We start from the raw sequence: 25,253 nt of genomic DNA, 5'->3' as shown, positions 1-25,253 counted from the left end.
TTCAAGTGTAGGCACAAGCAGTAAACGTTCACACTACGTGCTGCAGTGAGTGTGTGTCCATGGGAACGATGAGCCCAGGATCTCGTCTCATGTCAATGTCATGTCATCTCATCTCAACTAAGTATGAAAACCTCTGAAAACCAAACATGACTTTATAAGGTTTCTGTTTATCCATCGTGAAAACGTCACATTTCATGATCTATATCATTCACAAAATGTGCCACAGCACTAATTTAGCAAGCCAATAGAGACGTCAACAGCCACCACTTCACCTAGTTCATGTGTATTCTGGCAGTTGTAAATTCTGCTGTGAAATTCGATTTCTATCCCACCAAGGACATGGATACAATGAAGGAAATCTCGAGACTTTACGAGGCAGTCAGGGCCGTAATCCATCCATGAACTCCTCCACGGTGCAATAGAAAAATCTGCACAATAAACATCTGGCTGCTTAGAAACATCCGCCTCAATAAATCCGTGACAAAGTGGTGTTAACAAGTGCCTCTGTGAAAAAAAAAGACCAAGATTGTAGAGTGTAAAAGTAAATGATACGAGGCCAATTGATTATCACATATGGATTCTAGTGTTTTCAAACACACACTTTATTAAATATAGACTCCCTGGTGTGAATAATCTCACCGGGTTCCTTTAAGCCTAACAGGCCCAGCAGGAGAAAATGCATTATTATGAATCACTACTTAACGGTCTTGATCATGTTTGGACACAGACCAAACACAGGTCAGTGGCTTCTGTGACATAAAGCCTCAAGGTACTCTGTGGAATAATTACAGTAAGTATAATCTCTAACACACATGCTGTCTCTAAGGGGAGCTGTGGAAAGTTTGCTCAGAGCAGCCAAAGCCTTCCTGAAGACACTGTAAGGTAGGCTGTCCTTTTTTTTTTTTTTTTTTTTTTTTTTTTTTACAGCCTTTACATTTTCAACTGTTCATGTGACATGACATTTCCTCCTGCATATTGGAAGATAATCTAAATGTTGTGCCAGATAGCCAAGCCTGTTATGCTATGCGCACCATGTACAGAGGCGATGGTCCTTGTCGCAGCAGCCATGGGTTTGAATCTGACCTCGGCCCTTTGCTGCATGTCATCATCCCCCTCTCTCTCCTCCCAGCACTTCCTGTCTCTATTCAGCTGTCCTATCCAATAAAGGCAAAAAGGCCCGAAAAATAACTTGAATTTAAAATGTGATGGGCGATGATCACACGAGCAAGATTAAATGCTGAGTTCATTTATGTTCTTTTTTCTTGGCAGAAGATCCTCTCCATGATTTCAGTTTCACTAATACACATTTTTAATAGTCTGTTGCTATGATTTGGCGTAATTATTCTATCTTTACACTACATCCAACAAACTCGACGTCCATGTCGACTATGTTGTGATTGTTTCTTTCACGAGGATGTGAATGTGCTATTCGTTAGGCACTGGGACCTTTATTGTTGTTACAGTTCGGTTCAATCCACACTGTTGAAATTGAAGACGGATGGAGGATGAAAATTGATTTAATCTGGATCCTGTTTTCTTTCTCCCACTCTGTTTTCAGTGTATATCTGAGAGCTTAAAAACCATCTTTCATGCCACGCTGAAAACCTGTGCTCCACAGAGCGCTGTTCTTCACATCTGTTTCTTTCTTAGTGCCTCGGAGAGAACGGTCTCTTTTATTTTTATTTGCTCCTTTTTCCACTTCAGAAATATCTTTTGACGTTTGCACTGTTTGATTTGATTTAATATTTCGAGGCATTCATCATCTGCGAGGTCTCCAAAAGCATCATGTGTAAAATATATTGTTCTCAGGAGGCATCTTACAACATAGCACAGAGACATGTTTCTTCCTGTCAAGGCATATCTGTTTGATTCATCTAGACAATTGTAAAGAGTGTCGCCGTATTAGAGAGTTTAACAGCCTTCAAATTAGAAACAATCAACATTATGCTCCTCATTTTGTTGTAGTCTGTTAATTTGTTTACAAATCTCCTGTCTCCTGAGATTTTCAATAGAATCATAACTTAACAAAAATCTTTTTTTTTTGGTTAATCAGTCACTCCCTGCTAAGTGCTAAAGCTAGCTCTTTAACTCAGTAGAATGCCAGCAAGAAATTCATTCAGTCTCACAGATGACTGGAGTAGATCCTGAAGTATGTACCCGTTCAAAAATAGAATTAACATTTTTAAATTGAATCACGACCCCAAGAATCAAAGTCGAATCTTGAGACACACAAAGATTCCCAGCCCTGCTGTTTAGATTTCTATGTTTTAACTCTTATATGTTTTTAACTCTTTTCTTCTTATACACCACGTCACACTTTTAAGTTTCCACTCACCTGCATGACATTGATTCCTCAAAGCAGGCAAACCCCTGAAGGCCAGTTCCTCTAAGTTACCCTCTGCAGCTGGTATTTGTCAAGATAAACCAGAGCCAGAGAGAGACCAGCGTCTCCTTGAAAGAAGAAATGGTAAAAGGCCAGTTAGGGTTAATCGACTGATGCAGTCAGAGAGCCACAGAGAAAGAGACATTTACTGTAAAAAAAAAAAAGAATAAATAAGAACTGTAAAAGTTGAAATGCAGAAATCAAATGATAGCAATGAAGAAATCAGTGTAAAGAATTCGTCCTTGCATAATAAGTTGCATAAGATAATGATTTAAACAACTATATGAACAAAAAGCATTTCTTGAACTGTGCAAAGTCTAACAGGTTTATATATGCACTGATTTAGATATTTTTCAGGATGCTGTTTTTCATTATTTCCAGGCTCTGATTCATTTAAGCAAATATTTACATGCACTATAAAACAATTAAAGGCCCAATAAAACAGTCAAACTGTGAAATTGTTTTGGGCAGTCTTAATGGTCAGCACTGATTTGGTTTAATAGAAAATGTATTTTGTTAAAAGTTTTATATTTTCAGTTTTTTTTTCTAAATAATCAACGGTTAAAAGTTGCTGCCCCAGTTTTCCTGTTCCTTAGAGGATCATGAATAAGTGATTAGAGGCAATGCGCCAAAAGGCAGTGAAACTTTTAGGGGGTGGCAACTGATAGAAATCAACCTTGAAGTCTGCTACAAGAAAGGCTTTTTTTTTCAGGGTTGATCATACGAGTCGCCCTCCTCCCCTGAGAGAGGCGCAGGTCTCTCATCACAGAGCAGTTTAGCGTGGTGAGATGGTTGAATGCTAGGACTTCATTAAGCCCCCTCTATTGTTAACATCTGGGTTCCGAAGAATGACTCTTTCTCTGGTAAATGTTGCCCCGGCTTAACAAGAGATTTTATTACACCATGCAGTTGACATTGGCAGCAGTGTCACGTCTGGCAATGGAAACCCCTTAAATGTTAAGGTCACAGGAGATCAATCAAAGCAGCCTGTTTCCCAGAAGACTCCAATTTTAAGTAGAACCGTTCAATGTTTATCTAATCTTATTGTTATTGGAGATATAAAACATACACTGACTTTGTATTAAAAACCTCTTTCACAGGGAAAAAAACTCTACACAGATCTATTGAAGCAAACTAGAATTTGTATTTAAAAAATGTACTTTCTTCCTTCTGTTCCTGAACGCACCTATTTAATATGTCCAAATAATATCATCCCTAGATTTCCCCCCTTTAAAAGTGTAACGCATATCTCCCACATTGCTCCACTTGTCACTTTGCTTTACACCATTTCCTCTCAGTTTCCATCCCCCCCACCCCCTCTCTGTTTCACCCCCTCCCATAGCAGGGATGTGGCTGCCATAGCAACTGCTGAGTCATCCTTCATCGCATGCAGTCATCCTCTCATACCATCCCCTCATGCAGCCAGGCTCTCTGTCCTCCTCGTGGCCTGCATTAGCGTATTGATCTGATGCTTCAATTTGCTAGATTAGTTTAAGCAGCCTTTTGCAGGACGGTCTCAGAGGACACTGAGGTGCAGCGGGCTGAACAGGAGCTGTTCGGATGGGTAACGTACCCACTTCAGTGAAGCACTGCCTGAGCTATGAGCAACTCGTCCAGGACTACCCGTGGCTTAAACGCTGGCTGCAGGAGGAGAAGGTGGGCGTTGTTGTTTTTTTTTTGTTTCTAATCTGCTGCACATGCTCTGCCACATGACTCTCTCATGACAGAGGCTGCAGGAATAAAGCAGCCAGCTACTGATGACAGCGCTGATGCTGCATACTGCTTATATAATAGTTCTCTCTCCATTGACATCTTGCTTTATTTTAACATGAGATGGAGGGGATAAAAATAAGAATGGTAAATTCTTTTCTAATTGACTGTATGTGACAAAAGATATATTCAGGGTGCTTCTGTTCCCTCCATAGACTTCCCTCTGTTATGTAACTCCAGGGAGCTGCTGCCTCAGTCCAAAAAGTTTGGGATAATTTGGCAGGAGGGAAATTGCTTAACCTTCTGTTAGATGACAAACTGTTTGAAGTTTGAATTACCGCTGACATATCACATGTTTGTATTCATTCATAGATTAAAAATTAACATTTAATCAAATCTGCTAAATATGGCATTAAGGCTCTTTTAGAAAATAAAACAGAGAATAGAGAGCCTTCATTTTCATTATACAATTGTACAACAAATATAGAAATGCTTCACATCTAAGTGCAAAAACATAAAGGCATTCACGGCTCTAAACAACTTGCATTCAAAGAAGAGATAATGTATACCGCACAGTAAAAGAAGTAACTTGCAACATGTAGCCTAGAAAAAAAAATCTATATGTTGCACAGGTAGAGAAATGTATTAGGTAGTAAAAAAATATGTATTGCACAGGTACAAAGTATACAGCAGAGAGAGGATATACTGTGTCTTGCACATTATAAAATAGTAGCCTATTGCAATATTGAATTGAAATGAATTGCACGAGCTCAATTGTTAATTTAATTACCCTAGAAACTTCTACTTCATTGAAATGGAAAACAATGCAGATTTTATTTACATTATTTATACACAAATTGTTTGAATTAATCCACTGAGTCTTGTTAGCTGTGCAAGTTAAAGCATAATTAACCTTTGATTCTTGTACATGAATTACATTTTGAGAGTTTTAATGTGTAATGTTTTGACTTTTAACCGTGGTATTAGTAAAGTTAAAAAAGGGGAATGCAAACAGCTTGACCTCGACCATTCAATAAGTATGAAGGTTGTAAAAGCAATTGAGCTAGTGCATTCATTTTCAATCTCAATTAATCTTTTACAACCTTTATACTCATTGAATGGTCGAGGTCAAGCTGTTTGCAATAATGATGCATTGACTTGCACAGCTAACAAGATTCAGTGGATTAATTCAAACAATACTGTCAATAAAAAGTGCATTATTTTCCCTTCAAATGAAGTAGAAGTTTCTAGAGTAAATAAAAAAGATTAGCTCAGCACACTAATCCAAGCAGAAGCTAGCTTGGTAGTTAGCCCTGTTTCCTTTCACCACAGCTGTGTTAACCAGTACTATAAACAAGCTAGCTTCAGCAGAAAGTGTTTTGAGACATAAGTTTGGTAGTTGGTGAAGTTTAACACATATACTTTGTTCCGTTTGTTGGGATTAGGCATAGTTAAAAGAAGTGCAACTGGACCTACATTTGTCAGGTACGCAAGAAACACAGCCAGATGACGTAAAACGCTGCTCGATGCCAACAGGTGTTCTATCGAAAAGTGCTACCCGTCGAGATGTGCGACCATGCGGCTCTGTGCAGTAGGCTACATGGAGCATTATTTGAAAGGGGCTTTTCTTCTATCGAGAAACGCTTCCTCTAAAATCTTAAAAAGTGATTCTGTACAGTGGGAACATTAAATGATAGGAGATTATTCTGAAATTTTCACAATAAGAGTACCAAACTCTGACAAATATGGAGCGGGTACTGAGTTGATATGAAATTACTTTGTTATGGTTGCATTTTTTGACGGGGATACAGATAGGCATGAATAATAATGTTACCTTAAAGTTTATTTAGAGCCCTTGACGTCCCAAAAGGTTTAAAAAAATAATATCTCTGATTGTGTGCACAACATTAGGCCTATATCTTGATCCCACAAGTTAGTATATTGTGCACACAAGATACATATCTTTTTCTACACATGTTAATAGCCTATGTTGTGTGCTCAAGTTATTATCAATGTGCTCAAGATATTAACTATCTGCACAGATGGGTTTTTTTTTTTTTTTACGTTTTTGGGACTTCAGGGGCTCTGAAGAAATACACCATTTGACCTTGACACATTATTTTTCTCAAGATATAATGTGTTTAAAATCAGGAAATACCCTGATCCTCTAAAATTCTCTTGTGGTTGTGGAGTTACCAGGGAGTTACCCTGACCCCCCTCCCAGTCTTTTTTTCTGTGTCACATCTCTCGAGTTTTTTTGCATCCTAATGGCATGACAGGTTTATGTTTTGGGTCTCGTGTTTCCTCTGGCTTTCGGGCAGACAGTTTGCGTTAGACATAACTTGTCCTGGAGCTTCTTTTGCACGAAGAATGACTAAGTGTTTGTGTTGAGTGGTACTCCTCTCTTTACTCTTTTCTGTCTTTTTGTGTATTTTTCCAGACCATCACAGGACATGAGTACCCAGACTTTGTTAAAATAGTCGAGGTTGGGCCGAGAGATGGACTTCAAAATGAAAAGGTACACACTGTCATTTCAGTCATGAATCTCATTTATTTATGTCCTCCCTTGTTTTGTATAACTAAACACTATCAAGGCTGGAAACCCCCTTTTTTCCTGTTTCTTTTATACAAAATATAATCCACAACATATGGGTTGTGTGCCATAATTGCCAGGGGGCATGTGTTTCACATTTTCTTTGAAATTGAATAAGAAAGATGACATGGCTCCTGGCTTAGTTTACTGCGCTTAGCATGTCACTGCTTATCATTTCCTTACAGCAGGCCTGTAGCTTTACAAGAATGCACACGATGCAGAGCTAACAATATTTACCACAAAGTGTTATACACAGAAATATTGTATATTTTCAGAGAGCTCTAAATATTCAACAAGTGTCAGCATATGAATGTAGATATCAGTGTGTGTAGCAGGAAAAAAAAAACCTGCAAGATATGTGCTTGTTGTACCTCCCATCTTGAGCGGAATCAAATCCAGAAAGAGCTGTTTCGGTTTCATTGTTCCCCAGGAAATTGTTCCGACAGGGGTGAAAATCCAGCTGATAGACATGCTCTCAGGAACAGGCCTGACTGTGATCGAGGCCACCAGCTTTGTGTCTTCAAAGTGGGTACCGCAGGTAATAACTCTTCTTTGTGAACGGCAAGAGAGTGCTGAGTGATTTATTAGGCTCTCTTTCTTGTCTGCATAACCACTGAGCAAAATGTGCTCCTCCTTTGGACATGAATATGCTTTAGAAAAAATACTTTGAGATACGCAAGCCACCCTCTTGTTTTGACTGTCAGAAAATGCATCGGTTTTTACTTCCTGTAAAAGAAAAAAATCATGCCACATATTTGTTTATACTATAAGTATGACATTTAAAAACACAATTCTGTCAGTAATTAATCATCTGCAGCCTAGATGCATGTGAAAACATATGTGCAGGTAATGTATTTCTGGGAACATGATGATGATGTTAAAGGTTTATTTTTCTACATCATATGTTTTCCCCTCCTTCATTCAGATGGCCGACCACACTGATGTACTCAAAGGCATCCAGAGAGCGCCTCATGTTCGGTACCCTGTTCTGACACCTAACATGCAAGGCTTTCAGGATGCCGTAAGCATACATTTTCAAATCAGCACAATATTTCCCCCCGCTTATAAACCATAACTGTTTACCCGTACTTGTCAATTGTAATTAAATCTTGGCGCTACAGTCCCTTTTTTTTTTTTTTTAGGCAGATCATTCTTGCACTTACGTAACTGTAACTCTAACACGGTGTTAAAAGCGGTTATACAAGTTTGTTTTTCTCTCCTGTTTTAAGGTCGCAGCTGGTGCTACTGAGGTGGCGGTGTTCGGGTCAGCGTCTGAAACCTTCAGTAAAAAAAATATTAACTGCTCTATTGATGAAAGCATGCTGAGGTTTCAGGAAGTCATTAACACTGCCAAAGTGCAACAAATTCCAGTCCGCGGGTTAGTAGTAGCACTCTTGATGTTAATTGTCACTTATAATGACAGAAAGCACATATTTTAGATGCTTGTACTCACTTTCGCTCTGCACTGATAAGCTCTAAATTTAAACTGTTTTAAAATATTGTGGTTTCTATATGTAGGAGTAATGATACCTTTAAAGCAAACTTCCAGATGTTCACCAGGTTATATCTATGCATAAAGAAACCGCTCGTCCAGATGGACATTAAAGCAAACCAAACAGGGTTTTATATATTTAGCCGTGCCTTTTGTCAGACACAGAATGGCAAGCTGCCACTTGTAATTTGTGTTTTCTCAGATTTCTATGAGCCTCTTTGTCCAAAAAGAGCTCAACACACTAGATAAACAGTTGATTCATGTCAACGCTGTCACTTTCCGAGTGCCAAGTGCTGATTGTTGATTCAGAAATGGCACAGAACAATGATCTGGAAAACCGAGAAAATCTAATCAGCAATCAAATCTTCTAAATCCTTTTGTTGGCCTTTGAGATATCTCAGTGACAAACGGATAAAGAGCCAGAATAACAAACGCAAGAACTCATCAGAATTAGATTATCCTCATCAAACCAGTCCATCTGACAGCAACAACATCAACAGGCATTAGTAAGATAGTCTGTTGAATGTCACTTCAGCGATATCAAGAACACAGAAACAGCAGCGTGAAGTTGTTGATGTTAAAGTGTATTGCTGTAGCATTCAAAAAAGTTGTTGTTGTAATCAAAAACAGCATAAGGCGTTACATGAAAATATTCAAATTGGCACAAAATGTCAATTTTCAGATATGTGTCCTGTGCCCTTGGATGCCCCCACGAGGGACAAATCGAACCGTCCAAAGTTGCTCAGGTGAGAAATCATTCATGATGAAACGTTCAAGACAAGAAATATGAATCAAAGATCATCATGAGATTGAAGCTAAAGGAGTGGTACTGCAGGCTCTATGTAGTAAACAGATACTTGTTCTTTTTGGGTACTGTGGGCTTGCTATGATTAATGCCTCTTGTGAAGGGGTTGCATGGGTAAAACATGAATTCAGTGCTGAGCGCCGACTGTGGCCATGATGTAGACTTATTATCAATGCTCTGGCTATTACATATTTCCTATGAATAATAAATGCATTTTAATTCTATGCAAAATACTACTATTGGGCCTTTTTACCAATGCAACCCCTTTGCAAGACTCATTAGTCATTTTGAAATGTTTGCATATCTTCATCTTTATTTACAGGTTCTAAATTGTAGAATCTGTACACGAGGTGTTGATTTCCTGCATGGGAAGTGTTCTGGTTTCTGTTTGTAGTCCAAGCTGTATTGACCAATAACGTGTCAGCAGGCTTTTGTGTATACAGGAGAAACAGAACGTGTGGACAGCAAGAAAAGTAGAAAGTAGTTCTCTTCTCCTTTTGAGAACAGACCTGCATCACGATCTTGTTATTTCTGCAAACTTGATTCACTTCAGCTGCAAGTAAGTCATACGAAAATCGGTTTCTTTTCCGGGCTCGTAGCGCTGAAGTGAGTCGGAGTAAAGCCCGCTGTATAACTTATATTCTGCTGTTGAACTGAACTGAGACTCGACAGATGAACGAGCGCTGACAGGAAGTCGTTCAATACTAACCGATGGCTTCACCGGAAATATGTAGAAATTGACATTTGATTCCCAGAGGCATAAATCGTCTATGAGACGATGATAGATGAAGATTTGAACTATCTTTTGTATCTAAAGTACAAAAGACAGGCTCGTTATTCAGCAGCATTGGATAACCTGTGGATGGGATGGTGTTTTTTTTTTGTTCCTTAAGTATAAACCATCTCTGACTTGAATCCAAAACTTTGAAATAAAATGCTTAGGGTCAAAAAAATCCCCTCCCTTTTTCTTTTTTTTTCAGTTTAACGTCATGTGAATGAAAGCGGTGTTCTGTGTTTGGTTTCAACCTCTTCATATTCCTCCTGTAACTGAGAGTTGGAATATAAATGATTAAAGAGACTTTAAATGTTCCCTTTTCTTTAGGTTGCAAAGAGGTTATATGAAATGGGCTGTTATGAGATCTCCTTGGGGGATACCATCGGCGTTGGTACCCCGGGCTCCATGGTTAAGATGCTGCAGAGTGTGATGAGAGAAGTACCCAGCAGCGCTCTAGCAGTTCACTGCCATGACACTTACGGGCAAGCTCTGGCTAACATCCTCATCGCTCTCCAGGTAAGAACTCATCAGATATTCTGAGACGACTATAACTTAGCATCAATAGCAGAGGAGGGGATGTGTTCATGTGGTGTTGTAGTAGAAGAAGTCGTGATGAAGAAGGTTTTTAATGTTTCAATTGTGAGATCCAAACAAGGACATGAAGACAAAAATAAGAAATTAAAAAACATTACGTGTATTATTATTTACTTGTGCGTCAAAGTGTTGCCTCATGTGCTTTATAATGTAAAGGATGATTTAAAACAAAGATGAACAAACACAAATATTCAGTTTTACTGTGATGGGATGCTCAATATTATTCAAAAGACTCAAATTAGAAGACGAAAAAGCTCCATTATATGAGTACCTCAGCAAAGCTCTAATTATATAATAAATGAAAAAAGTGAAGATGATCTGTTAAAAAGAAATACCGTACAAACAACTGTTTAATCCCAAGTGCAGACTCATAAGAATCCATCCATCCTTCGGACGTAAACTGTGGTACAAGAGCTGCCTTACTGTGGGTAAGAATGGCTTAAGGCGCCTGGTACTTCTCAAAGTGTTCTTAAAAGGAACGGGCACGGCTCCAAGGACCGAAAAGTGGGCCAAGAGGCGTGTGAGTTCTTGGAAAAAGCCTTAAAAAAAAAGGTGTTGAAAACTTTAAAAACCTGGCAAACATCTAATAATCATCTTTGAACACAGAGGGAACTTTGAGATCTTTCTAAAGGAGGACACGGTGAACAAACCTCGGGCCTCTCTGAGCAAAAAAAAAAAAACTAAAACATAATTCAAGGAAGAGATGTGACATCCACCTCTGCTATGTGAAGACAATCATGACAAAAAAAAATGGCCAAGTCTTTGTAAGAGGTGTTGAAATTGTTAGAGCTTCCTTTGTGATCGTCTGCAGCAGAGAGCCTACAACTACTGGCATGGTTTGAAAAGGAGGCCTGCTCAGCTCGGGGAAGGAAGTTCAGATTCTCCAACCACAAAGCAGTGATGCATCATTCATTTGATCAGCCTCCAATGCTAAATTGCTCGACAGCTTCCCTCTTTGCTCTCCCTTCGGCAAGGAGTCATCGGGCACCCTCCCCTCCTCGTGCACATCCTTCTCTGTGTGATGAATATGAATACTGTTGTGGAGAACCGCAGGCCGATCATGGATAAATGCCCGGCCTTTGCATAAATCAATGTTGCTACTCGTGACAACGCGGAGAGTAACATCCAGATGTTGAAGAAAAGTTGAAGTGGAGATTCTTGTCCCAGGATATCTTTCAGCTTCCCTTTTGTAAGTGCCAACATTGTAGAGATCACAAGTGTCTTTTCTGAAGGCTTTAAATCATCATTTTTTCTGCTGGGGATAATCACATGCTGAGCTGCTCCTCATCCATCTTGTCAGACAGTTTTTCAAGACTTACGTTACAGTACGTTCAAAGGAAGCATATTTTCCTCATTATGACAAAAAAATGAGGATCAGCAGTGTTTATTTTTTTTTTAACTAGAATCAGGCAAAAAGATGTTAAAAGCTCTTCAACATTTTAATTTGGGGCTGATTTACATTTATTTTGGCATTTGAAGGTCGTTTAAAATCCCATCAAATTTCATAGCATTTAAGATAATAACCACATGTGGCACCACATTCATTAAACATCTGCGAATGTGTGCCAGGCTGAAGTAGGCAGTCTGAAGAAGGGTACACACTTCAAGATGATGGTGCCGATTTTGGGTCGGATTTCCCTCCCTTCGGCCAATCCGAAAGCTGGCTAGACACGAGACAATTTTAGGGCGATTTTGTGCTCGATTTACCTCCAATCGCATCAGGCTGCGGCTAATGTAATACCAGTGATGGCCAATGAGAGTGACCAGACCAGGACTCGTCACCAATCGGATATAGTGTACTTTTACAGCTCACAAACATGGCAGCGAACATAAACTCAACTGTGCCCCGAGCCAAGTGGAAAAGTGAAAAAGAAGACGAGTTTGTGGAATCACGGCAACAACACAAGACGTGTAAAAGTGCCTTTATAACGTCTCATGCAAGACATACCACTAAAGGGCTGCAAAACAGAACACACACCACGACAGCCAGCTTGTCACGTTTGATCATGGGAGTTTCAGTGAGATCTCGTGTCTGTGGAATCGGCATTCTGAAATGGTTACCACAAACAGAAAGTGTGTGATCTCACAGTCTGGACGGGTCGTCTAGTGTGTGCGTTCGGAGGATTATAATGTTAGAGATCGGTTGAAACTGTTCTCATGTTTGGGGTCTTCCACGTTTTAAAAAAAAATCGTGTAGCCAGCCAAAGCAAAGTCACGATATTTGAATGGTTCCAAAGAATAATCGTACCAGATTTTCCTCTGGTATGAAAATGTGTCGTCATGTGTGGGATCTCTCACATTTGAACATCTGTTTCATAGTGTGGGCAAAACAGCAGACTACAGGATCTCAAAAAAACCTAAGAAAATGTATCATCATACACATGAAGAAAAACTTTATTTTTACTTCATTTTCTCTCTAATCTCAAACGTGTATATAACACTATAAACTATAAAAAATAATTGCACATCACTCACTATGATACTATTGAGATTTTCGTATGTACCAGAGGGACCATGTACAAATCTCATGTGATCTCCAGGAAACATGGAGTTCTTTGTTTTTATTTGTTTTTTTGCATGTTTGTCAGTGAGTAGCTCTCACTTGGTACATATTGCTTATTCTATTATTTCTATTTTATTTTATATTCTAAATTCATTTCTATATTTCCTACTGATATGTATTGTGTGTGTGTGTGTGTGTGTGTGCAGCTGTAACAACTGGATTTCCCCCTGGGATTAGTGAAGTATTTCTGATTGTGATCCATTGGCTGTAATGGTCCTCCTCTAAAAGAACGGGTGCTTTAAATATTGTTAGAGCATCACCAGTAAATCAGTGAACTGCTCAGGGGGTAAAAGAATTTATGAAGCCCTCCTGTCGTTCCCCACTCTCTCCGTCCCCGATTTCTGACTCTGTCCACTGTCCTATCTCTAGAATATAGGTAAGAGCGTCTTATATTTTATTTTTTTATCAAGTCTAATATAAATCACAAAAATAATATTAACATTCCCTTTTGTATATAAAACTCCTCAAAAAACAAGATGTGTTTGTCCTCATCCTTCTGAAACTCACCTGTTTACCTGGACGTGCCCTTATCTTTAATGACGACGTGTCAGTTTTGGACCTCATGAATGTGTCCTCTGTTTTGGCGAGTATTGAGAACACACAAAACAAACGTGAAGCTACAATGGGACACTCAGGAAAAGCAGGAACCATCCGTCAACGGGGAAGAGGGGCATTAAGAAACATGATCTAAGCCTCCCCCACAAAGCGAGATGATTCACAAACTGCCCGCTGAAGAAAAAAAAAAAAAAAAAACCCAGAATGTTAATGAGCATAAGATATTTCCTATGGGGCCTTCCATCACGGTACGCAGATATTGTTTAGAAGAAGAAGAAGAAGAAACTGTTCTCAGAAATGTAATTAGGATGTAAACCCCTGTGGACGGTCTCTCCTGTCCCGGTGCTTTTCTCCACTTTGCCCACAGCGAGTGTTAAAGTGACATAAATCCAGACATAAAACAGAGGTAACACGGATATGGCTGTATCAGTTCTCTGGAGCATCGCATTGTCCCAGCAGAAGGGGGGGAAGCTTATCGGGGGCTGGGCGGGTCAGTAGATGTGGGGGGGGGGGGGGGGGTCAGCACAAAGGCTCACCTATTCAGTGTCTGTTGTGGACAAAAGCATCTGAGAGCTAGGTGGATGGAAAGGGCCCTGGGGGGCTCCTAACTCATCTGTCGCTTGGCTGTTGAACTCTCCGACAAAGCTGTGCTTAAAGGGCCGGTGGAAAACGATCTTTTCATTCGCTCGCTGCTCAACATGTGATGAATGGCGCCGCAGCTGCAGACGCAACGCACAGAAACTCTGGAAGCACTTGTTGAAAACATGAAAATGAAAATGCTTTTACAGTATTTTGCTTTAAAATGAGTCAGTCTTTCATTATCTGTATAAGTTAACAATAACATAGAGCTGGAAATGTATAATTAACTGACCTGAATGTTTATAAGACACCTTCATGTTCTGGTAAATAAAATTACTTCTTATGGCATGTAACTGTTAACATAACAAGTATCTTATTTCTTATATCAGAATTGTAGGACAGATATTAATTCTGACTTCACTTTATGCCTGCACGATATGAGACAAATATGCGATGTTCAATAACATTGTTCAAAATAACGATAAACGATATAAATTGTGATTAATAATCAAAATTCAAAGAGTGCACATTAGCTTTAACTCACAGTTTCTCAGACTATCTGCTGTTCTTCATATTTTACAGAACAGTCCCTTCTTAATCCAAAATAAATAAATTACAAAAAAAAAAGTTATTTTTCTCCACTAATTTGGAACTAATTTATGCTAAGGTAGCTGATTAGCTTTAGCTTCATCTGGCCTTTATACACATACAGGCCTCAAACAGCTGGACAAATGTAGACATTGACGTTGACAAATTCACACTTTACAGGCTGTGTCTATTGCAAAGGATCATATCACATTAAGAATAAAGATTGTGATTAATTGCACAGCCCTACTGCACATATGAAACTACAGGCTAACATAGCATTTACAGGACAACTTTCAAGGTTTTATTTCTTGGGCTTTTTGTGCCTTCATATTTATAGATAGGACAGTGGATAGAGACAGAAATCAGGGAAAGGACCACATGCCAGATTTAAACCCGGGTCCGTCTGCTTGGAGGACCACAGCCTCCGCACACAGGGCCCGCACACCAACCACCAGGCTACCAGCGTCCCAGGGAAAAAAAACTTTAAAACAAATCAGCAGTATTGAAAATAATGATGAAGAATGAATACAATGAGAGTTCAGAGTTGTAATACAAAAAAAAAAAAAAGATTCAGGTCCTTTTTTTTTTTTTTAAGGTTTTCATTTGATATACAAATATTTCCTTCACCAGATCGTCCTTCATAGTTCAACGTTTTAAGAAGAAACACAGAGAAAGCCTTTATTGAGAGGACAGGATGTTTTTATTTACTCAATGTGTTTTCCTCTTCATCTTCCACAGTCTTACAGATGATGGATCACCGTGCTGCACGAAGCTTGACAACATAAAGTAGTAAAATAATTCACATTACTGAAGAGAGAGTCAATAGTTTTTATACGTTTAGATTGCAGATGTTTACCATCTAACTTTAAGAATAAGTCAAACACTGATTAACTGTCGCTCTAAGTTGTTAAACAAATATTCACTGCACCAGAACATTCTTCATAGTCGACTCTGTCATGAAAAAAAACACTTTATTTGGAGAAAATATTGTTTTCATTTACTCGATATGCTTTTGTTTTGATTGTTTATCCCGGTTGCTCACCATCTGTTACACTGAAACATTGTGCTCCACAAAGCTGAGCAATATAAAGTTGCAAAACATTTTTAAAAAGACATTTTTTAAAGATAAAATACTGAAGTTGATCCGATAAAGTGAAACAAAACGTTTAAGAATGGATTAACTGTTGCTTGTTTGTTTAGAGTTGGACAAATATTCACTGCACTTCATTCTGAAGGTTTCTTCTACAATTCATTTAGCAGACGCTTTTACCCAAAGCGACGAACATCAGAGAGTAAGAACACGAGCAAGAATCTAGAAAAGAGGAAACAACGTTAATATGTCTGATCGGACAAACAGGTGCTGACGTACAAAAAGCACAACATCGACAGCTGTTCTTGAGAGTTTAATGAGCATCAAAACCATCCAAAAAACCACTGTCCTATCTCTACAATAAAGGCATCAATAGGCCAAAAATGAATCTTTAAAAACAATAAACATAACAATAATTATCAGAAAAAAGTCACATCATCCAAATGATATTTAGAAGAACATTTAGAAGAATATTTAATATTTGATAACTCATATTTCACAATCTAAGATAGTATAAATCTGCAATCTAACTGGCAAATATAAAAGCTAATAAACTCGTCTTCTTTCTTTCAGTTTCCAGATGTTATCCGAGTATTTACGCTTTGAAAACATTCCTCACAGTTAACCGTCCGGGCACAAGAAGGCTGTAAAAGTCTGTAAAGACAAATAAAAACATAGTAAAAGCATTTATTGCGAGCAGATTATGGTTTTGTTTACATCCTTTTATCCTTAATTTGCCCTCGGTGCTAATCACTTGTGACATTGGAACATTTGTTCCGAAGCAAAGCTCGACAATTTTCATGCGTATAAAGTAGATTTTTTTAAATGGGCGTTCATTTGTGGACGTCAGAGTGTAAAAAGCTCAGCGGGGAACTGGGGAAGTGTCCTCGGCGGACCGTATTTAGAATGATTCATGGCAGCTGCCCTTGTGGCCACGGAGCATGATCGCAGCCGGGAATATTTAGCCCACCATTCGCTGAGCTGTAAGCAAGATGGAAATAAAAGATTTTTTGATCATTACTGTGAGCCAGAAGTCCACACCACCAACTGGGAGAGAAATGAATTCCCCCAGCGCTGTCAGCCCTGAGTCATTCCTTTTGTTCCTGAGAAAGACATTCCTCAGTCTTTGTACCTTTTTTTTTCTTTCCAGGAGGTCTGTGGGGGAGGGGGGGGCTTTGTTACAGACTTACTCCTGGCAGGTCACACAATGACAACGTATGTACTTAGATTTCACAGACTTGGCGAGGAAAATCATTTATTCTTAGCCGCAATTTTGGCGCATTGTGTGCGGCTGCAGCTGGGGAATACGGTGTAACCTGTTTGTGCTCACACTCGAGCTCTCCGGTAACAACACCTCCATCTTCAGGATTTTGGTTTTGTCTCCGCGCACGAGGCTTCGTTCAACCGCGACGGCTGTAGCTCGGTCAAAGAGTTTGATGTACTAACATTCAAAAGTTGATTTTTAATTGTGGTGATAACTTCAATATAACTTCATGTAGATCTTGTTCTATGCATTTTATTGGCTCATCGATGGGCGGTGATGATTTTATGATTTATTTTTTAATCTGTATAAAATTCTAATATTTATCGCCTGTATCATCACACGTCAGTGGTGAAGATGAAAACAACACCACCCAAAAAAGAAAGGAACTTTCAGAAATACATGTACGTCTACTTAATGAAGCAGAAACCTCAGATGTTGAAGAATGATGCAAAGACAGACGTGCAGACAGACGTGCAGTTCCTCCCGTGTCCACTGGCCGAAAACGCCTGTTAGGTCCGATGTTGAAATTCCCATTTTTACAGCTTGAAACATTTTTTTTTCTCACTTTAATGCAATGTTCGTTTACAGTGTTCACTCACAACAGTGACTTCAGAATGCATTGCAACATTTTATTTTTTTTAAATCAGGAACACAACCAGAAAAAAACACAACAAAACAGGACAAGACAAAGAAAAACACAAAGCAACGAAAGAAAAATCATATTTATAATTATAATTATAATTTAAAAATAAGGGGGGATGGGTTGAGGAGGTTGAGGGGAGGGGGGGGGGATTCAGCTTGAAATATGAACAAGGTCAGTGTTAATTGCACATTTTTTATTTGTAAAAACTATACAGGGGGTTGAATTCACTTTAGAGCATTATACAGCACCAAAGAGCAACTCAGAGTGCTGTACACAGTGAAAAAACAGAGCATTAAGAACATTATTAAACAAGAAATGAGACATTAAAACACAAAATATATTCAAGTTGAAGCCCAACAGTTTGTTTTGTCACATTTATACCGTGAATCCAGAAAACACTCTCCTGCTTAGGCAAGGAGACTTTTCTCCATAGGTCGCTTTTTTAAACAAAGCTTAAGAAACACCTTCAAGTCGACTCCTTAGTTGGACTTTTTTCTTTTTTTTTAAGTCATTTAGATGATGTTGTCCTGTCATTAGAGACATGGTGCTGAATCTAAAACGTGTTAAATGAGAGTGTTAACTTTGTGCTTTCCAGTCGTCAGTCACTTCTTTTTACACTTTGTCTCGTTTTATTTTCAGTACATTTGAAAGCTCCAAACACATTCATGTCATTTTTAGAGAAAATAAAATCGATAATGTTTGATTAGATATTATGTATGACCGCTTCCTTATCGCGGTGGCCGGTTGTCCTGCATGCATGAGACTCAGTTATCCATGAACAGGTTGATATAGGAAGTGAAACACTGATGGAGATTATAGACTTTTAATACTCAAATAAATCAAGATGTAAAGATGTAATTTATTTGATGTTTTATGTGTTTGTTTGGTCTCCTAGCTGCCCTCTGATATCTGGACTGTGCGTTCCAGTGTGGAGCTTATTTATGTGTTCCTGGGAGGAGGTTATATATGCGTCAGCAGCAGCTCTGTGACAGTTTCTTTCAGCTTCCTAGTTTATGTAGCCGGTGGTGAAGCATCCCTGCTTCATATCCTTCAGTGAATACTCTCTCTCTCTCTCTCTCTCTCTCTCTCTCTCTCTGACGCACTTATGAAACCAAAATGGGAGCGTGTCCATCTTCAGCCCCGTCCACTCAGAGTATAGAATGTCAACAAACTTACCCCGAATCATGCGAGTTTTAAAAAAATTCACTGTGTCTTTACGCAGGAATGTATTGTTTTTCTACAGCCACAGCCGCTCTGGATATGGCTTTTTAACACCGAGAGCACATCTGGTTTCTGGACAGTGTGATCCTAACTGAGCGTTGGCAAGCTGGTAGCTGCTGACCACCAATTCCTGCACAATTAGTGTCCAGAGGAGCAGCGCACGCCGCTGAAGGCTCCGTTTTGTTCCTCTCGGAAACAGTACGCCAAAGGACCCCCGGCCTTACACGTTTAGCAGCTGAAAGCGAGAGGATTGGCACGGTAGATTACAACTCTGTGTTTATACTCCAAAAAAAAAAAAACCCTGCCTCTTACAATATCCTGCTCTGGCTTAAACCAAGGTCTGGAAATCTCGTGCAGTGCACACACCGGAGTAGATCACCTCCTCCTCCTACCCCACCTCCTCCTCTTCCTCTGCCAACACAAACAGCAATTACGACTGGCTCAGACGTAGCCACTGAAAGAAGTAGGTTCTTGTCTGGAGGAAAAGCAGCCAATTAGCAGCATTGTTTCGAAAAAAGGCAACTGAGATTCCTTTAATTTAAAGTGGCTCAGTTCTGCTCCACGGGGGGGGGGGGGGGGGGGGGGGGGGTGAAGTCCTTCATGACCCGATGCCACTGAGAGGATCAGCGTGTTAATTTCACCTCACTGTGGGATCCTCTGACATCTGGCTCTGCCACGGAAGCTGGAAAACATCTTTAATATTCTCATGGCGAACTCAGGGACATGTGGAAAACATCCCAAGACCTTCGTCCGTAATGACTGAAAAACTGAAAAACTGAAGGCCTGGCTTCTTCTTCTTCTTCTTCTTCTTCTTCTTCTTCTTCTTCTTCTTCTTCTTCTTCTTCTTCTTCTTCTTCTTTTTCTTCTTCTTTTTCTGTTGTTTTTTTTGTGGCATGACAGCAAAGTTTATACCCGTGGTTTGGTTAGACACCTCTGTGAAAAAGAAGAACAGCACTTTTGTCTCCTTGTGTGAAACATGAAAAACAAAGCAAAATAAAAAACAACAACCTTCTTTCAGCAGGAACAAAAGCAGTAAAGCAATATTTCCAAAGCAGCAGTTTAAGATGTTTGGTATGCTGCCTCACCAAATTATTGATGTTCAAAAGAAACATTTAAAAACAGATTGTTTGTTTTCATATGGAGGCCAGACCTTTGCAAGTGTACGCATTAAAAAATGAAAGTTTCCCACAAAATCTAACAATTATGTTGATTGTGAGCAGCCAATGAGCCAAACATCTGAAAACAAACTTGTGGCAGATGTAAATACATCTATGTGCACAAAAACCACAACAGGGTGGAAACTTTTTTTTTTTTTTTTTTTTAACCGAGGTCATCAGTGTAATAATTTATGGCTTAAATGATTATTTGCAGCAACTGCACATTGGTCCAGTAATGCTACAAGTCCTGTATTGTTGGGCCGGCTGTAAGAGTACACCCTCAAGGCTCAGGAAAAAAAATGTCTTCTCAATGTGGCAAGAAAGTGAATCCCCATGGTTTCAGGGCAAGAGTAGCGCTGTAAAAACATGAGTAACCAGGAGAATCAGAAACATATGAAACCTCCTGTTCAACATTTATAATATTCCCTTCTCGTATGAACAAGGCCGTGATTATGCGGCGCTGGTGGTTTGAGCTGACAAAGAGGATGACTAAGCCATATTACGGGACGTTCTGTGCCCACTCATCCTCAGGACATGAGCCCACAGTTCTCCTCGGCAGCTGTAAAACACGACCGCAGCGCTGTCAGGGGGCGCGCTGAACAATCTGACAGCACCAAGGATCTTTGTTTCCTGGCTTTTTTTTTTACCTGAGGTGAAGAAGCCTGTGTGTGTGGAGGCCCTGAATGTCTCTGTTGTGTGTCCTTGCAGATGGGGGTCTGTGTGGTGGACTCCGCAGTAGCCGGCCTGGGAGGCTGCCCGTACGCTCAGGGCTCATCTGGCAACGTTTCAACAGAGGATGTTCTCTACATGCTCCACGGCATGGGCATTGAGACTGTAAGTGTGCGTCTGTCAGACCTGCAGCTGTACTTTACGTCTCCTGAATCTCAACAAATCATCCAAACTCATATAATCCCCCCGAGTTCATTTACATAAACAGACCGCTCTGCAAACACACGGGCTCTGTAAATGTTTGTTTTATAATATCAGTGGTTTTTGCACAACTTACACAAACCCACAGAGCTGTTGGCTCGTCTCTGGAACTATTTATATAACAATCCCTACCCCTGCTGGACAAATGTAGTCACTACAGTTAAGTTTTCTATCACCTGTTGCACATGTTCATTTCAATCCATAACCAGCTTAACTTAAAATTAACAATCAATGAATCAATGAATCTTTAGTTGTATGGCACAGATTCATAACAAATATTATCTCAAGACACTTTGCACAAAAACTAGACCATACTCTTTTTTATATTATTTACAGAGACCCAACATGAATCCACCATGAGCACAGCACTTTGCAACATTTAGGACACTTAACAGTCAGCAAAAGCGTACATGCATGCAATGATATTTTCTCTCTTAACATATTGTTATACAACAGCGAGCATAAACCCATCAAGTCTCTCTTCTAAAAAAGCAGTCAACATGCAATATCATTAGTAAGAGTAACATTTTGAACAGTTTCCAAACTTTCATGGATGTTTGTCTTGTTTCTAAAGTTTTAAATGGGCTTGCCCCCCCCCCAGCCCCAGAAAAAGCAAAATATCAGGATAAATACCAGCGCATGAACCAGGGTAGACTGCACATGTATTAGTGCTGAGGCGTAGAACTAAATTTAATTAAAAATTCCTGGAACAAATTACCAGTACATATCAGGTAATGTGAAAACAACATAACCTTTAAAAGAAAACTCCAGCATTGGTTGAAAAAATAAAAATCAGTCTCATACTCATATAAATAATATCTGTCCTCCCCTTCTGGTGCCCGTTCCCAGAGGGGGGGGGCCTTCTGGCTCATCCTGCAATTTGAATGAGCTGATTACATGTGGCTCTGTTATTTCTTATGCGACAACTGTGTCCAATTTGTACGTACAATTGTCTGTGAGTTTTTTCTGTGTGCTGTTCTGTAGGCTGTCCTCTGAGGTTTCCTGTCATTATAAATCTGTCTGCCTTAGGACAACGGATGAAATTTAGCCTGTGGGCTAGCCCCGGCATATTTACATGGATGCTATTCGCTTCTATGTTGATAGATTTGCACTGTCCTAATCAAATAAATAACTAATAATTAAGAAATTAAAAACAAGTTACAGGAGCATGCAAACACTTCCTTTAAGAGGCAGAACCAGACTCATGTTGAACACACGTCTGCTGAAGGGAATAGATGGCGATGAAACACCTTGTTGACTTGACGTTTTAACTGATTGTGTCTTTTTTTATTGTTTTTTATCTTATTTGCAGGGTGTGAATCTTCCCAAAGTCATAGAAGCCGGCGAATTCATCTGCAATCATTTATGTCGCAAAACAAACTCCAAGGTGGCCCAGGCGCTAAACAGGACAACGTGATGTGTTTCTGTACAAAAGACGAGGGGAGAGTTAAGAGTTGAAATCTTTGACTTTTATTTGTTTTTTCCTCCAAAGTGCTTCCCCTGTTGTTGCTGCGTTCAGAACTGTTGCCTCTGCTGCTGTGTTTTAAAGGATGCTGTTCCTCATCAAAGTATTTGGGATTGTTTTTTTTTGTGTCCTAAATCCGCTAGTTGTTGATCCATTATGTAGCTTTCAATTCAATTTTTATGTTTTTTATTAGAATCCGTAGTGGAGAGACAATTATGATCTACTGGAACATCGGATTGTTTGTGAGGTATTTTTGTTTGGCTTTTTTATGGTCAGAGGTTGTGAAAGTAAACTATGAAGGAGGTATTAATTTGGGATAAAATGTCCAAATGAATGAGGTCATGAGTTACTGTATAAGTGGCCTTATACTCATCTCTTTGCATTAATAAGGCGCTGACACTAACTGCAGAAGATGTCGGTCTTTTGTTTTGTTTTGTTGCTCAGCGGCTCCAATGGAAAAAGAGAAAAAGAAAAAGTACCCGGTGCATCGTCTTCTTTCTGGACTCTGATATTGATCCATGTTAGACGAGGAGACAAGCTCCAAACACACAAGAAGCCCTTTGTTCTGTTTTTAATAAGAACATCTCCTCATACTTTCAGCTTTGTTACCCGCTCAGATCCAGTGTGAACAACAATTGAAGACAATTCAAGGGGTTTTTGATCTCAGGTTAGCCAAAGACGATTGAAGAAGAGCCCATTGATCGTACTATTGCCATTAAAAAAAAGTGTAACCATGTCATAAGCTTCTCCTCAGGAGGATGTTGTGTGTTAGTGTTTCTTGTAATGTATGCTTTCATGTGTCTCCTGTGTCATCTCGTGCTGTCTTTAAAATGAAATGAAATAAAATAGATTATACAAACGGACTGTTTCAGTGGACTTTAATGAGATTTTTTTCAAAAGTGAGGTGTCAGTGAACACAGATGTGTGATGTACAAGTGAAAACTAGTAGCAGATAGTTGTTGTTTTATGTTCGCAAACGCTGGAGGAAAGAAATGCTGCTGTTTCTCGATCAGTCAGTTAATTGTCATTGCCATCATTACATCCGAGTAATAAATCAGACTAATAAGAAGGAGAAGAAGAAAGACAGCTGGACTCCGGGAAATAAATAAACTTGACTCTTGTGAATAGAGAACACAATAAAATGTGTAATTAAATTTGCATAAATGTATTAGGATATGATAATTGCATATCCTCATTGGTCCTCCTTCATCATTTATGCATGTCATTCTCCATCAGACAAGATTTACTTTCTTTATTGAAGATTTACTTTTATTGATCCCCACAAGGGAAAATTTCAGTTTTTACACTCTGTAGTCATGCAACACACACATAGGCTGAAGTATATACACACATGCACACAAACAGGATCCTATCGACATGCACTAAGGGAGACACCGGGACTTGAACTGGTGATCCTCCTGGTCCCAACCCAAGTCCCTACAGACTGAGCTACTGCCGCCCCAGTTAGATGATCACATGCTATCCACGCTGCTGATTGCTCTGGTGTTAGGAAAACACGTTTCCATGTCATGTGTCTCAATCCAAAGTGTGTTTTTCTCACTGCAGAGGAAAGTTTGAGTAAAAAGCCGAAGCACTTTTATCTGCGTCTCCATCACAGCCTGGGGATTAGCTTTGACGCATTATTTTTCTTAGTGGATTTTTTTTGGATTCAGACTTGGTGATGGAGCTGGAGAATCTTTTTCATCTCATGATCATAAAACAAATGACTGAAGTGATGTGATGTGTGCTGAAGCTCATCTAAGGGATGACCTTATTAGTTTTGGTTGCCTGGTACATGAAAAGCTGTTTCAGACATGCACTTGCAAACCAATGTGTAAACAGTCATTTCAGAAAATCGTAGCATCTCCTATATGTCTCGTAATTTGAACTTGCGCGGCCTTGTCTGGGATAGCCAATGCACCCCCATTAAGTTTCTGGGGTTTGATTATATTTCTTATCTATTTTCTTTACATTTCAATATTAACCGAGATATAATACTATACAAAGGAAAAGTTTTTTAGAATGAAACTAAAACCGACTCGTGATTAAATTCAACCAATGGCGCAGCACGCATTGAACTCTGGCCTTAATCCACTTCCCCCCTATAGGCAGAGCCAACTTTCAAATATTCACTAGTTTGGCATCTCGGATCGTCTTGTATTCTTTAACCCCCCACTGCAGAGACTCAATCAAAATGTACGAAATAGGCGATGATGAAACCTAGTAAGGCTCATACAGGTGCTGAGAAAGATTAGAAACGCAAGTCACTAAATGAAAAGCCGAAAAATGGGGACGAGCAAGGACACCTGGCCAAATCTTCTGCGGAGGATTCTGGCATTGCTGATGGTCAGTCACCCTCGTGAGGGTCCAAGGAGAGTTTGAGAACAATACAAACAAAACAAAAACAGAATGTTGAGGAGACTGCCCCGAACCAGTAAGCTGGCACTGCTGGAGATCAAGACCCGGACAGTGAATAAACATGGATGCTTTACACCCTAAAACCATAACAACAGGCTTGCTTGATAATGAAGACATCAAAACCTATAGGTGCGCTTTTCCTGGCAGCTGGGTATTCATTTAATGCATTTTGTGTGTGAGGCACACCTTGTGAATTCTTGGAGTTTTGTTGATTTATTAGCTGAAATGTTGGTAACTAGCAGCTGAGTTTGTCTGATTTATAGTCTGAGGGGGATGTGTGCATAAAAATGAAATTTATACTTTATGCGTGTGTGTGCAGGACCTGTCACTGGATCAGTTGCACTTAATTGTACATTCAGAAGTGTGTTTATAGTAGGCAGGCTTGATTTGCCTTCAGCTTACCTTTCAAATGTCACCGGACAGGTGTT

At 39.5% G+C, this 25,253-nt stretch overlaps 1 protein-coding gene across 2 annotated transcripts; it reads left to right on the top strand.

Moving 5' to 3' along the window:
* Positions 1–3,751: 3,751 nt before the first annotated feature.
* Positions 3,752–23,270, top strand: hmgcll1 (3-hydroxymethyl-3-methylglutaryl-CoA lyase like 1). Of its 2 annotated transcripts, XM_020655548.2 has the most exons (9): positions 3,753–4,039; positions 6,534–6,611; positions 7,117–7,224; positions 7,612–7,707; positions 7,916–8,064; positions 8,861–8,924; positions 10,086–10,274; positions 20,721–20,846; positions 22,255–23,270. In XM_020655548.2, the coding sequence occupies exons 1-9, from the start codon at positions 3,944–3,946 to the stop codon at positions 22,357–22,359; spliced, it is 1,011 nt and encodes a 336-aa protein (XP_020511204.1). In that variant the 5' UTR covers positions 3,753–3,943; the 3' UTR covers positions 22,360–23,270. The 2 variants fall into 2 exon arrangements, with proteins under 2 accessions (XP_020511205.1, XP_020511204.1); XM_020655549.2 differs by lacking the exons at positions 7,916–8,064; positions 8,861–8,924 and having other exon boundaries at positions 3,752–4,039.
* Positions 23,271–25,253: the final 1,983 nt, after the last annotated feature.

This window comes from Labrus bergylta, chromosome 10 (genome assembly GCF_963930695.1).
Source record: "Labrus bergylta chromosome 10, fLabBer1.1, whole genome shotgun sequence".
Lineage (NCBI taxonomy): Eukaryota > Metazoa > Chordata > Actinopteri > Labriformes > Labridae > Labrus > Labrus bergylta.
The sequence above is the reverse complement of the archived record's forward strand: the minus strand, read 5'-3'. Positions and strand labels throughout refer to the sequence as shown.